Source organism: Penicillium digitatum, chromosome 6 (assembly GCF_016767815.1).
Source record: "Penicillium digitatum chromosome 6, complete sequence".
NCBI classification, from domain to species: Eukaryota; Fungi; Ascomycota; class Eurotiomycetes; order Eurotiales; family Aspergillaceae; genus Penicillium; species Penicillium digitatum.
The window spans coordinates 429,678-444,265 of NC_089389.1; the positions used below are offsets into that span (position 1 = coordinate 429,678).

The 14,588-nt window shown below is 48.6% G+C and overlaps 4 protein-coding genes across 4 annotated transcripts; all 4 read left to right on the forward strand.

Moving 5' to 3' along the window:
- Positions 1-970: 970 nt before the first annotated feature.
- On the forward strand, positions 971-2,232 carry Pdw03_5195 (Transcription initiation factor iif, beta subunit; the record flags this gene model as incomplete). The annotated part of the gene is made up of 4 exons (XM_014683619.1): positions 971-1,228; positions 1,292-1,559; positions 1,609-1,805; positions 1,864-2,232. 4 exons carry the CDS (start codon positions 971-973, stop codon positions 2,230-2,232), a joined length of 1,092 nt encoding a protein of 363 aa, XP_014539105.1.
- A 1,027-nt stretch (positions 2,233-3,259) lies between these two features.
- Pdw03_5196 (CCCH zinc finger protein) lies at positions 3,260-4,815 on the forward strand (the record flags this gene model as incomplete). Its single annotated transcript, XM_066100979.1, has 5 exons — positions 3,260-3,305; positions 3,353-3,901; positions 3,950-4,061; positions 4,111-4,163; positions 4,244-4,815. The coding sequence occupies 5 exons, from the start codon at positions 3,260-3,262 to the stop codon at positions 4,813-4,815; spliced, it is 1,332 nt and encodes a 443-aa protein (XP_065957919.1).
- Positions 4,816-8,956: 4,141 nt separating this feature from the next.
- Positions 8,957-10,909, forward strand: Pdw03_5197 (BZIP transcription factor, putative; the record flags this gene model as incomplete). Its single annotated transcript, XM_014683616.2, has 2 exons — positions 8,957-9,732; positions 9,787-10,909. The coding sequence occupies 2 exons, from the start codon at positions 8,957-8,959 to the stop codon at positions 10,907-10,909; spliced, it is 1,899 nt and encodes a 632-aa protein (XP_014539102.2).
- A 2,012-nt stretch (positions 10,910-12,921) lies between these two features.
- Pdw03_5198 (Zinc/iron permease, fungal/plant) lies at positions 12,922-13,977 on the forward strand (the record flags this gene model as incomplete). Its single annotated transcript, XM_014683615.1, has 1 exon — positions 12,922-13,977. One exon carries the CDS (start codon positions 12,922-12,924, stop codon positions 13,975-13,977), a length of 1,056 nt encoding a protein of 351 aa, XP_014539101.1.
- Positions 13,978-14,588: the final 611 nt, after the last annotated feature.

A 14,588-nucleotide genomic window follows, 5' to 3' on the forward strand; every position in this document is an offset into this window, starting at 1 on the left:
ATGGTGTCTCGGGATGGGCTTGGAAAGCCGTACGAAGGTTGTGTGCTAACTGTGAGGAGCTCGTACGGATGTGGGGTGGATTGCCGGCTAACTTCGAGCCATTTGCCGATGTAGGTTGCAGCCACTGCACCGTTGACTACTAATTTGATACCCCAATTGAGTGCCATGGCTACATGATAATCTTTTTACCTACAACACGGTGGCTGGAAAATATCCTAGAAAAAGAGATGCAAAAAGAGACAGAAAAAAACACATCCAGAAAGAACAGCCAGAAAAAACATCGGAGTGTTGTTATGACCTCCTTAATATCAGTTTGAGCAATCTTCCGTTATCGGCCTGCCTTGTCTGATGCCATGGCACCGCGCTATAGTCTGACCCCACCTGAGTCAGGCCCCTTCCAGTCTCCCATGTCTTCTATTGAATTGAGATTTGTGGTCCAGCCTGGGACAACGGTGAACTGGTAGGTAGATCAGTGTATCCATATAGCGAATATCAACGTATACTATATCACTCACAGTCGGTAAATGCATCAAGTTAGTAGCAGGAGAGTTGTCAAGTATGATAGTTCTTAAGACGCTGATAGATATGAAGGTTACTAGAGGAGGCCTTGGAAAGGTTCTAAAGATTCACTCGGCCTAGAGAGTTAGATATGCTCCGGAGCCTCGTTCGGGATTAGATTAATGTTGAGCATTTGAATATAGCTATGCACCAAATGCTAGTATGTAGGTAAAGAGTCAGCCGATGAGCACATCGTCATGCATTCAAATAGAGCTGGGTTTCACCGCCTACCATATCGGGTAGAGTGAATAGCTCCAGACTTGGGTGGCGCGGACTTTGTCACTCAGATGCGCTTTTCACCCCATCCACCATTTTCTCTCCCGATAAATTCAGTGCTGCCCCCCACAGTCGCATTTGCTTTACCACCTCCTGCTCTGAATCCCGGCTGCCCTCGAGCTATCCTGCACCCAGTATGGCGCAGGTCAAGCAAGACCCTGATCGCCCGTACTTCAAGCAAGACCCCGACAGCAAGGATATTGCCCTTGGGGATATAGATGAAGAAGATCTCTACGAAGATGCTGGGGACTTGGACTTTACACAGGCAGGTCAGAACGTATGGCTTTCCCGTCTGCCTCGATCGCTTTGGGAGCACTGGGCCCACCTGGACGATGACGAAGAGATTGAGGTTGGTATCATGAGAGTGGAGGGGACACCGAACAACATCAAGAGGGTGAGTGGATGTATGTGTGCATGCAGTGTGGCTGGCAGATTCTGACATCCGTCCGTTACTCAGGTCAGTTTGCGCCTACATGATCGCCCAGATAATCGAGAAATTCCCAAGGACTACACTCTCCAGCGTCAAACGGTCGATCCATCAGGCACCGGATCACACCTCACCCACAATACGTACCTCTTCACCGAGAAGGATATTCCCGGTGTCGAGAACCGCATGGCGACATTTGGAGAAACGCGCTCGGTTTTGTACGAAGCCCAGAAACGTGAAGCGAAGCGGCGAGAACAGGGAAAAAGATGGGAGCCCTATGTGCGAAAGACGATACCTAGTATGTCCCATTACAGTCATGGCGAGGCGTGTTTGCTGACAATTCTTAGAACACACTGCCCTCGCTGGCGCGGTCAGTGAAGAATTCAATTGCCTTCCCGTAGAGAACGAAGAGTTCCGACGGATCTCCGAGAAGCGAGCGCTGGAAGCCCTTAAACCTCGAAAGGAAACTGTCTTCATTGATAAGATTCCCGGGAAGATTATCCAGGCGCGTCATGCTCTTCCCACCGAGAGAGGACAATTTGTGGTATGTATTTTGCATTTCTGCTTCTTACTGAAGGCACGATCACTCACCCAGTCTGCAGCAAGCCACGCGACCTTCCAAAGGAAAAGCCCAAGAGAACAAATCCACCCGCATGCCGCAGAACGAGCTTCTGGATCTTATCTTCCAGTGCTTCCGCGAATTCAAATACTGGCCCTTTAAGACACTTAAGGCCCGATTGGCACAGCCAGAGGCCTATCTCAAGCAGACTTTGGAAATGGTTGCGCACCTTGTCAAGGCTGGTGATTTCGCTATGACTTGGGAACTGAAGCCCGAGGCAACCCACAGCCAATACTCAAATGCGATGGACAATGCAAAGGCAGAGTTGCCACCAGGAGTTGATGATCTTGAGTCCGAGGATGATCCAGCGTCTGGAATGGATCAGGATGATGTTAAATTTGAGGACGTCTAAACAAATACAGAAAATGAGGGCTTCCATATGTTGCATAAGCAGGTTCCTGGCGTTAAATTTTGGCTTTCAAGGAGAGGCCGGGAGTTTTGGGATAATTCGGAAAATATTCATAAATTGAAATGAACAAATGAGTTACATACAATGTTGGACTTAGCCATAAGCAGTAGTCCCTTTGATTGGTAAATTTGAAGCTCACATCTGTTTAGTTTCGAGGTGACCATAACCTAAGTATCTCCTGGGGCTAGTTGGTCTCAACTAAATTGCACATTTATATATATTGTTCGGCACAAGGTTTCGCATGTCGACCCACTGATGCGAGACCCCAATTTGTCGGCCTGGAAGCATCTTTAATCGACTACCTTCAGTGTAAGCCTTGGATGATCTGATAGGCATGTGGTAGAGCCGTATGCCCACGCGTTGCGAACTATAGTGGCAGCGTGTCCGCTTCCATGGGGTCGGTTTTCAGCAAGAAGGTACTTTGTACATTGCTTGCTCATTGCTGGCATAGATCTTGCGAGTACAATAGCAATTACTGAGTCCATTGGGCAAGAATGCTTTCTTCTCAGTCCTGAAGTGGGTTTTTTGTACTTCTACGCGAGGTGTGAAGTATTTTGTAGGGTGACTGTTCAATCAGGCGTGGAGCTGCTTTCTAATGATGCTAGAATTCGACGTGAATCCTAAAGCAAGTTTTCTTTTGGCCTCAGGTAGCTGCACAGGCCTCAAAGAGGCGTTTGTCTGTCTCAGCTTATTCCGTGCTGTTTGGCCTGATGGTTGGTGACCTCGGCCACCTGAGCAGCACGGACCTCTTCGCCACACAGTTTTCAAGCCTAAGGCACTAAATATATGCAAACACTACAAATCAACTTCTCGGATCACACCAGCGCTAAATCGGGCGCGTCTTTGCTGCTTCCTCCGCATCACCGCCTCAGAACTTCTTCTGAAGTACCCCCAGCTTTTGATTCTAATCTGAAAACCCCTCAGATATCTGTACTGTCATCCACTTACCATAGCTAGCTCCATAGTCACCATGAGCGAAAACGACGATCTCCTGGCCAAGATCGGCCAGCTTGCAGGTGCGCTCAATATCAACTCACTATCGACACAAAGCTAACATGAGAAGGCCAAATAAATCGCTATAAGACGCAAGAGACACATCCAGCTAACCAGCAGTCTCAATACGTGTCTCGCCATACCTCTTCTCACCCAGGATGGGCCCCATACTACCGGGGCCGCGGCCGAGGACGTCGAGGAGCAGCTGCTCCGCACCGGCACCGTACGCTTGTTTTGAACACCGTGGGTGCTGGCGCAGGTCCTAGTGCCAATTCGTCCCCCGCCCCGATAAGTGGGAACAATAGTGCAGTGGTTCCGACACCATCGTCGGCTGGCAATGGCTGGGTTGTAAAGCACGATCGCCACATGCAGCTGATCAATCCTGCTGTCTACGATCGGAAAACACAGGACAGAACGAAGGATATGGAACGAACGCGCAAGCTTAGAGAACAGAAAAAAACCGAATATGAAAAAGCAAAGGTGCTTCGATATGCACAGGGTCCGGGTGCTGGTGCAATGGTTTCTACCCCTGCAAACCCTGCATTTGGCCACCATATCCTTGTCAATGATGTTGCTTTCAGGGTTGCAAACGGCGGAAGCAAACTGATTCGTATTTCGAGTGCGTGTTCCCGTCGCTCTTCCCCTCGAATTGGCTTACCCTTCATAGATGACCCTAGGACTGCCAAAAACACCCCTAAGCGCGTCACAGTCGCCGATGTGTCCTTTGTGCGAAGCAAAAATGGCAACCTGCACCGTCTTGGTGCCGTGGCTATGAAGAAGTGAGTTTTGATTCGAGCAATGGCTACCTTTGTACTGATCTTGCCATAGGAATCACACTGTTAAGAAACGCGACGAGCTCTGCAAAAGATTCACAACAACCGGTATTTTGTTTTCCGACAGGCCATACTGCCATGTTCCAAAACATCAGCATGTCTAGAAACTAATCTTCTTTTTTTCCCAGGCACATGCTACAAAGGCCCGACCTGCCAATTCGTCCACGACCCAAGTAAGGTTGCTATGTGCAAGGACTTCCTCCAGACAGGCCAATGTGCCGCAGGTAGTAGCTGTGATCTATCCCATGAGCCCTCGCCCCACCGCTCCCCCACTTGTATGCATTTCCTTAGGGGACGCTGCGCCAACCCGGAATGTCGCTACGCCCACGTCCGCGTGACACCCGGTGCCCCCGTCTGCCGCGCCTTTGCAACACTAGGATATTGCGAGAAGGGCGAGGCGTGTGAAGAGAAGCACGTCCACGAGTGCCCAGACTATGCCAACACCGGCGCTTGCCACAAGAAGCGTTGCCAGCTGCCGCACGTCGACCGTGCGGGCCAGATCCGCAAGGCTGCTGCGGCTGCTGCTAGTAAAGCAGATTTGGGTGAGGATGACTCTGACCCCTCTAGCGAGGAAGAGAATTATGACGCCATTGATTCGGACGACGTTGACTCGGATGCATTCGATGACACACCCGAAGAACTGATCGAAGGTGTGGATAGCGGTGAGATGTCGCAGCAGCAAGACTTTATCCGCTTCTAAATCCTAAATCATGCCATTTGTAGTTGATTGGATAGTTGTTTTTCTTGCTTTTCGTTTGTTTTGCCCATACCCCGGAAGCATTTCGAAAGCATCCAGTTGAAAAGAATTTGAAAAAAAAGAACTTGAACATCTTGAAGTTTCTTTCTCCATGAGTCCTTTATCCCTTAAATTCTTCGTTGATTGATCACGTTTTGCACATGTTGACATGGCGCTGGGTATACTTCGGCAACCAGCCCGTGCCGAGCCATGTGATTATAATAGAAATAACTGGCAGAGCCCATGTCCTGCTGACTAGTGGCATGAAGTAGGAAGTTGTATGATCGTAGAGGCATCAATAAGCGTTATTATTGCATGTTTTTTGGGATATATGTTGTACATGGACTCGTGCCGTAGGGAACACATGAAATCCGCACCCCAGGATATCCTTCCGAGACCTACAAGGATGACCCCCAAGCCTGTGGAACTCGCTGAAGCCACAGAACCAATACGGTAAGTAGGCTAAGCAAAACATGGCTAGGGCCTAGGATAATTTGCGTACTTTTTGATCGTAGTGTGTATCTAGTATTCTGACTACACGAGTGGGGTGGCATATTAGTGCCCTAAAACTGCCAAGTATACATGTAGAGGGGTACAAATTAGCACCTAGTGAGATAGGCAGCAACAATACGAGTTTTGGCCTCAAATATCAAAGCCGAGAGTACAAAGTAAAGTCATATGTACTAGTCCAGTTCAATTAAAAAACAATTACAAACATGTAGCGTCGTGATCAATGCCACTACTTTAATTGGGCAAGTCGAGAGAGCGACTATCGAATGGAGCCAGCCAGTTCTTTGTCTAAACGGCCAATGTTCTATGTCCAGCCAGAATGAGTAGTACATGTATCCTTGGAAATAAAGTTATGCAATGTTGGCGGGCTATAGTTGGAATCATCCTGGGCTTTTGGCAATCCTACAAATCTGCATCACCAATAGTTGGAAGCTTCGGCGGCTAAGTCAAGCAACACATACCAACCCGTACCTATCAATGCTATCTTGTGCTGTTTTTGGCTCTTGAGATTTGTTGGATTGTGGGGTTAACCATTGTACTGCGTCGGAATCGTCTGTTGGGCTTTAGTGCAGGACACATGGTCTACTCAAATTAAGTCCGGCAACGTCATTGAACAAAAGAATATGAATCTATCGGACGAGACTAGCAGTAGAAGGAGATTGTGACTCAGTTTGCCCGAGATACTGAGTAATAGCTTCATGGTCCCAAAATTGAGATCATCGCAGGTTGTTGGCACACCTATTCGAAACCGATTCCGACGACGTGTTGGCTGGCCATAACCGCAACAAGCGACAGAAACTGCCAAATTCTCTCATCCATATCTAGCTCTGCTACAAAATGAGTCATTGCACCGGTGAAGGAAGGTTCTCGGCATAGAAATCAAGTGTCCTTCCTCCGACGGGTCCAAGACAAGAGAAATTCCCCGATAGGCAGGCTACAGCCATGAAAAACGTCAACGACTACCGGATCCGGCATGTGGAGCATAACAAGAACTCAGTATGGAGTAATGAGGATATGATGGCTCAGTCTCACCCAATCCTAGGCACTGGGCTGCCCCCATATGATGTGCCCAATGTACGGCATATCAGGCAGGTACAGGTTGAAAGTGAGGCTTTGAGATTATATGTGGTCTAGCTTGCACCGGGGATATTTCTTAGGGGCCCTTGGGCACATACAGCGTAATGTGTTGTGTATTGAAGTTGTAAGGATCCGTGCAAGAGGTGGGCCGTCGGCTACACATGTACATGTTAGAGGGAGAGTGGAGCAGTGGACCTGCCATGGTCTTCTAGCTTGTTCAGAGAAGGTAGATCGCCAGTTTCATTCTGAGTGGTTTCAGCTTCACCGCAGGAGGGGCGAAAATGTAAGTCTTGCATTGTGGAGGGTATGAAGTGCTGAAAGTGGTAGTCTATACGGAGTACACAAGGCAATAACCCTGGTACTGCACCTGGCTTCTCAGACGGTTGTTCTGTATGTTGTAGAAGCGTCATTGGCGAACAGAAACAAAAGTGCTATCCGGTTCCTTCCACTGGAAAAAAAAAATTGCCTGTCTATGACTAATGCAGCAATGAACCCGTGGACGGGGTGACTGATGGCAGACTGGATCTCCATTGGACAGACTTGGATTTTTCACCGCCAGGTCTTATCCGGGCCACCTTGCCCACCCGCTGAGTTGCCGCGCAGGCAGGTGACAGACCTATCATTATCACAGTCCCTGTGCTGTGTACTATGTATAGACTGCGAACAGACTCACTGGTTGCCGCCGAGGGGTGTGTGCTCCGGGGAATTGTCGAGACGAACTGATAGGAACAGGAACAGGAACAGGAACAAGAACAGGAACAAGAACAGGAATAGGAATAGGAACAGAAACCGGGTCTGCGCTTTGGGCGGCAAGGCCAGAAATGGGGCCTATTGAAAGACTGGAACTATGGAAAATTAAGAGGGAAAATACAGGTGTGTGACAGTCCAAGTTTTATCTTGCTACATTTTGTAGATTCTGGTATGTTGAGGCAATAATGGTGATAGATTAGGGATGTTCACCCCGCAGGACAGCGACAAGCCGGAAGGCACCCGTCAAATACGATGGTATCATATCCCCTGCACTCCACATAGTCGATCACGGATTAAATGTGGTCTGTGAGCACGTAAGAGTTGGAAAGATGGCTGCTGCAGCCATATGGGAGCTGCATAGAGCTGCAAGTAGATCACGGCAAGATTCAACAGGATCAGGCGGGTGGATGCTCGAACCAAGCCCTCATTCTCGGCGGAGCTTTATCCTCCAAGGTAGTTCCACATAGGTATTTTGATTTCGGAGGGGCGAGGTCATCATCTGGATGGGACGAGTGATCAGTGCATCGCATCCGTGCTTTTGGTTTTTTTTTTTTTCACTTCTTTCTTCCATCCATGGTCGGCCCAACAGTGGATCAGCGGGCCGAGCCCGTCCCAAAGATTCATTCTATAGAAAAAGTATCCAAGACCATGTGAAGGAAGGAAATAGTAACGAATCCCAGAATAATGAGGAAAATCCAGAAAAAAAGCAAAAGCTGAAGCTGCTATGGATTGCAGCCCAAAGGGAAGGTCACATTGACTCGGGAATGATTGGCTGTTAGCAGCAGATAGAACGGAGGATGACAGTTAGACTGGACATCTGACCATTCACGGGTGCTGAGTTTAGTACAGAAAAGGTACAGAAAAATACCAAAAAACAAATATTTTAAGTAGACCTGCAGGTCAAGTTCTATGTAGCAATTAGTATTCTACCTAAGCGCCGTGAATAAGGTATAGCACAGACCATTTAACTCCCCACGACAGGGATTGTCTCAAGCCTGCGGAACGAGGATCGATCGATAGGCTATCGTTTATCGATAAGCACAGCGTCTGATTTCCCCCACTCGAGATTTTCTGCTGATGACTTTGGGTTCACGGAGTATGTTATACAGGAGAGAAAAAGGGTAATCGTGTAAAAATTCATAAGTGTATGGAGTACATACTTTGTATCAGTTTTGCATAGGTACATATTTAATACTCCATACCTGTAAATGAGTGAATAAATGCCAGCATTACTATCGAGACTGGGTCAACAAAACAAAACTAAAACACAGGAAAAATCTTCCAAGAAAATCCGAAATAAATTAAACCCCAAATAGAAAATTAAAGCCGAATAACCCAAAAACCAACCAAAATAATCAAACATCAACAGATGCAGGTCTGCCCAAGCAAAACAATGCAGCCAATAACGGAGATGCTGTCCCGGGGGCCACTCTAACAATCCCGGGCAGACCGCTGGATGAGTACTTGGTACTTGATCGACGGGTTGTTCTCTATTACTTACATCGGTACTTGGTACTTGTGGGTTCAATGTCAACCGCACGAGCACTGCGTCTGTTCATACATAGCCTGTTCCCCCCCGGAACTAGATCACAGCATATTTCCCCCTCTTCACAATTATATCGTCATCTTCATACTCTTTTCCACTATTCTACTTACCAGTTTCCCTCGTTGGGGATTTTCCTTCTGTACCAATTCCTCTATAAATCATCGTCTATCCCCCGCCCCGCTCGTCTCTTTTGCACACACACACACACACCGCCTCTTCATGATGGCACAATATTTCCAGTCTGAATTCTACCAACAATCACCATCAACATTAGACGTGGCACCGGAAGACGACGAGATGAGCGTATTAGACGACAAGATCCTGGACCCAAATTCGGAAGACCATCCTGACAACCGTCGCGCCTCCTACGACACCACAGATGCCTACTCACATCGTGATTCCGTCTGGTCCAACTACTCAAATGCCAGCTCCAACCAGTCGCAGTCAAATTCGCACTCGCAAATTGGACACGCCATGCTGAACTCAACGGGTGCCCCGTTCATGCCCGTTGACGGCCCGCAATCAGTTTCCTACCCGCAGGCATCGTGGCCCATGCCGCGCACAGATTCAGACTCATGTGCCCCGACCGTGGGCTATGATCAGTATGCTACCAATGGAGACCAGGGTGCCATCACTCCGTTCTCTGGTGGTGCGGTTGGACCTGTCGGCGCTATGCCCATGAACCCCATGTCGTACCGTGGAGGTATGGCATTTGCGACTCCTGGCAGTGTCACCATGTCACCACAATCAAGCCAAGGCTGGATGCCGGCGCCGATGGACCTCGCTGAGGCAGAGTTGCACTCGAGGAAGAGCCCGAATTACCGCATTGCCTTGCCATTGAGGCGGGGAGATGGGATTCGGAAGAGAAATTCCCGAATTGAAATCTCCCCCGAACTGAGCTTGGCCAATATCGACGAGGCTATCCGGGAGTGCACAGATGAGGAGAAGAAGAAGGAACTCAAGGCAAACAAACGACTGTTGCGGAATCGGGATGCAGCGTAAGTTCAGATTCGCGGGTTAGGTTGAACCAGATGCTAATTTCGTTGCAACAGGCTGCAATCTCGTCAACGCAAGAAGAAGGAAGCCGAGGGTAATATAGAGAAACTCAAGCAAAAGGACGAGATTCTCGCGCAACAGGCTGCAAAGCTCGCACAACTGGAGGAGAATTTCCAGAACATGCAAAGGGCAATGAAAACCGTAGAATACGAGAATCACCAGTTGTCCGCCTACAATAGGCAGTTGACTGAGCACATCCAACGCCAGGATATGGAGAAAGATGAAGCTACCCTCAGGCACACGCGGGAGACCGCCACTCTGCTGAAGAGAAACAACATGCAGGAGGAGATCATCAAACAGCTGGAGCGCGGCGTCAAACCCGCCCCAGAAAACCTGTCTGGCGACTTCACCGGCTTCGAGAACCCCGCCATGGAAAACCCCTCATGGGACGACTTCTCGGCGGTCACTGGACCCCCCTTGCAACCGGAATATGTTCAAGCTTCCCGTCAGGCTAGCCAGCAGGTGAAGGTCCCGGAGAAATCCAGTAACGGATCAGACCTGCCGATTAGCTGGAACGCATTCTACATGTTCCTGCTTGTTGGTGCCTTCTTCGCATCGAAGAGTACCTCCCTACCGGGCCGCTCCCTGCCCCAACTTTCCGAAGAGTACCGGGCCGAGTCAGCCAACGTGCTGAAGGCCGTGCTAGCCTCTTCACCTGGCCACGAGCTAACCCGCCCCCACTCCATCAATCATGCGACATCAACCGGACCCGCACCGGCCACCATCAGTGGTATGGAGATGGCGCAGATGAATTCCGTGCAACCCGTGCCCTCGAATCTTGACCAGATGCATAACACGCTCGTCATGCCGACAGAGGAGCAGGAGCGCGAACAAGTGTTCTCAATGGACGCGGACCAATATAACTCCCTGACGACGTTCGAGGATAATAGCGGGGACTTCAAGCCACAGCAGGCATCTACCCTGCAGCAGGCGTTTGCTGCAATGCGGGACACCGTAGCGCAGCAAAGTCGGATGCACTCCGCTTTGTCTTCGGATGTGTATTCCAGATCATTGATGTGGGACCGAGTGCCTGAAAAGGTTGTTCGGGACTTCCGTCGTATGGTGCAGGGTCATGGTTATGATACTCCTGTCAAGGAGGAAGGTATTTTCCACCCTTGAGGTTTTCCTTTGAGGGTTAGCCTTGCGATTTTCGACAGGACGATTTTTCTTGAGTCTTACTGTTTTTGGGCATTTCTTACGATGCCACGCTTGGCACTGCTTGATCTGTCCCATTTCTCTGCTACTTTTCTTGCATTTCTTGTGACATTCTGACGCGGATTGTTGCTTGATCTGACTCTTTTCCGTTTTTTTCTTTCTGAAAAAATCTGGGTCAGCAATGGCCCTTGAACTATTAGCGTGCAACAGTAGATCACGCAACCCACCTCACTCTTCTCTTGTTTGTGTATGTTTTTGATGTCGATTTTTTTTTCTTTCTTTCTTTCTTTCTTTCTTTCTTTTCTTTGAGTGTGATCTCAGGGTCAGGTTCACTCGGGCACAGGGGGCTTTGTTTAGCGATGTGATGATTTTAGCGATTGGCTTCGAAGCGTGTTTTTGTTTCTTGTTTTGACCGATGGAGAGAGGAGCTATATTATACGAACGACAGGGCGGAAACCCGAATTATGTGTTTATGTATACAGATCTTGGATTCTCCCTGCCAACCGGAATGAAATTCTGGGTATGGGATACGAGAAACGAACCGAGTTATGAAGAAACCCTTGCATTTGGCGACTTTGAATTCAACTGTGCTTACTATGACTTGTTTAATGAGAAATGTTTTATGTTACTACTGAGCGATCGGGGGAAAGTATCACGCCTCGGAGATAGAAATGGGAGATGGTCTCATGCTTTCGAGCTGGATGAAACTAGCTTTTCCTATTTTTCATCGGTCTTCTTTAGTTCAACTCTTAGTCCCTGGAAATCCTAGTCTAGTTTCTCTAGTCTTAGGACACGGCTCGCAAGGTGGTCTTAGCCTGAGTGAATTTGTGCTGAACCCACAGATGGGCGGTTGCAACGCTAGGGAACGATATAAAGAAATGACAATGTGATGTCTCACCATGCGACAATGGTCGACAACTACGCTAATGCACATGCACATACTTGCTTTTTTTTTTCTTCTGGTAATACCAATACTCCTGAATAACAGACGCCAACGTTCAGTCTGTAGCTCTTGGCTTCTTCTGTAACTTGATGTATGCTCTTGAAATAATACCCGATTTATTACCAGTGGCGTGCATGCATTAGTGTAGATCTAGGCCAGTCTTGGTACATGAAGTGTGCCATACCACTGTAGGTAACTGCTATTGTTTAATCCACAATTGGCTCGGCTTTAGCCGACTCAGTACATTCTTTCCGCGTGTGGCGACAGTAAAATCTCTCTCAGAGATCAGTACGGAGTATCTTGATCTTATCCACTCGCCGCATAAATTGATGGAACGACTAGGTTCAGCCGTTTCGCACGAACTTCCCTTTTAAGTAACGTTCCCTCGATAAAAAACCGCGATGCCAGGGTTCGACCCATCTGTAATCTCAGTTCAAGGACCTTGGGGGAAAATCATGGCAAACACACCCAATCATTACCCCAAGATGTGGTCCACTTTGACCCATTTTGATCCACCTCGATCCACTTACAAAAAATTGTGTCCAATGCTTAACATCCGCCCCAAGCTTTGACAAGAAAATTATCCAGGCCTTTGTTTTCAAGAAAAAATCCTGTTTAGGGCTGATTGTTGCTCCCGCCTGGGCATTTGATGCCCCGAAAGACGCAGGGAGCATAGAGTTCGCACAGTAACATACCGTGCAGATCGGGTACTGTTGATACCGATGGGGTACTGTCAGATTACAAAGAAGAGCTTGTACTCCCAATACAACCGATAATACCGAAGTACAGACTAACCACTGGAGCTAACATGACTGGGACCGACCAACCCCCAAGGTCCTCACTACAAGGGAGGACCCGAAGAGACGCCTGAATTTTTTTTTTTCTCCTCTGATATAACGATATAAAACGGCCAGACAATCCCTGCAATTTGCAGGTCAAGATCGTCGTGTTTTTTTCCCACTCTCAGTCTTGCGAGACTTTACTACGACTTCTCCCTTCAAAAGTCAGGGCACGATCTATCAACACCGCCGAGATGTCTTTCGATCCTCAAAATGTCAACCTGGATACAGCCGATCCAACTGAGATTGTTTGCTACCTCAATGCTGGGGACAACGAATACAACGGCCGGCTAGGCGCGCGTATCTCCGCCATCTTTGTGATCATGATTGTCTCTTCAGCGGCGACCTTCTTCCCCGTGGTTGCATCACGTCTGCCACGCCTGCGTATCCCAATCTACGTCTACCTCTTCGCCAAGTACTTCGGTGCCGGCGTCATTATCGCCACGGCCTTCATCCACCTTCTCGATCCCGCATATGGCGAAATCGGTCCCAACACCTGTGTCGGAATGACCGGTCACTGGGCAGACTACTCCTGGTGCCCGGCAATCGTATTGGCGTCGCTGATGGGTGTTTTCCTCATGGACTTCGGTGCCGAGCGCTACGTCGAAGTCAAGTACGGTGTCTGTCGTGTTGACCCAGAACCTATGATGGCGAGTGGAGGTGAAGCGGCCCGCGTCGACTCGCCCGCCTCGGCACGCAACGTAGACGACAAGCAAATCAAGGAGGTTGAGGCGCAAACTAACGAGCTGGAGATCGAGCGCTCGGTTAGACAGCAGCTTGCTGCACTGCTGATTCTGGAGTTCGGTGTCATCTTCCACTCCGTCATTATCGGTCTGAACCTTGGTGTTGCCGGTGATGAGTTCTCGACCCTTTACCCTGTTCTCGTCTTCCACCAGTCCTTCGAGGGACTCGGTATCGGAGCCCGCATGTCCAGTATCCCCTTCAAGAAGGGAAGCTGGTTGCCGTGGTTCCTGTGCACTGCTTACGGCCTGACTACCCCCATTTCCATTGCTATCGGTCTTGGTGTCCGTACTACTTACAACCCTGGCTCCTACACGGCCAACGTTGTTTCCGGTGTGCTCGACTCGATCTCCGCCGGAATCTTGGTTTACACTGGTCTTGTTGAGCTTCTTGCTCGTGACTTCTTGTTTGACCCTCACCGCACTCAGGACAACAAGCGCCTGACCTTCATGGTGGTGACTATGCTTCTTGGTGCTGGTATCATGGCTCTACTTGGAAAGTGGGCTTGAACAAAAAAAAAAAAATTTGGTGTTAGAGATCCGAAGATGGTGTGTGTCTTTGGTGACAGATGTGTGAAGTGTAAAATTGTGATCTGTGATGTCAGATATAAATTGGTTATAATTGGTAACTAGTATAATTGTTAGTTTAATTTAGTTTCGAGACAAATGATACCCAAGGTGGGCAGGTTTTGTGATGAGCTTTTTTCATTTTTCATTTTACATTCCCGTTCTTTGTTTTGTTGCCTTCTCACACAGGTATGATAACAACGATGCTTATGCCTGCTGAGTAGCGATGTTACAGCGATCGCCAGCGAGGACAACCCCGCCAGATTCTTATACAGAAGTGGAAAAAGGGCAGGTATGGAGAAGGCTCTCGGTCATGCGGAGCACAGTAACTGGACATGTTCTTGCACCCCTTGTCCCCCCAGCCCCCTAGTTTTACATGCACCATATGCTGCCGTCCAAAAACCTCCATGAATTCAAAATCCAGCACAGTCAGACCCTGTTAAATTTGAAGGATTTTCGGAGAGCCAATTCTTTGAAATTAACGGGGTTTCCAAATAAATGGGGATCTTGGCATTTTAGGTTACTATGTTGTAACTAGGTGGGATTCACCCATC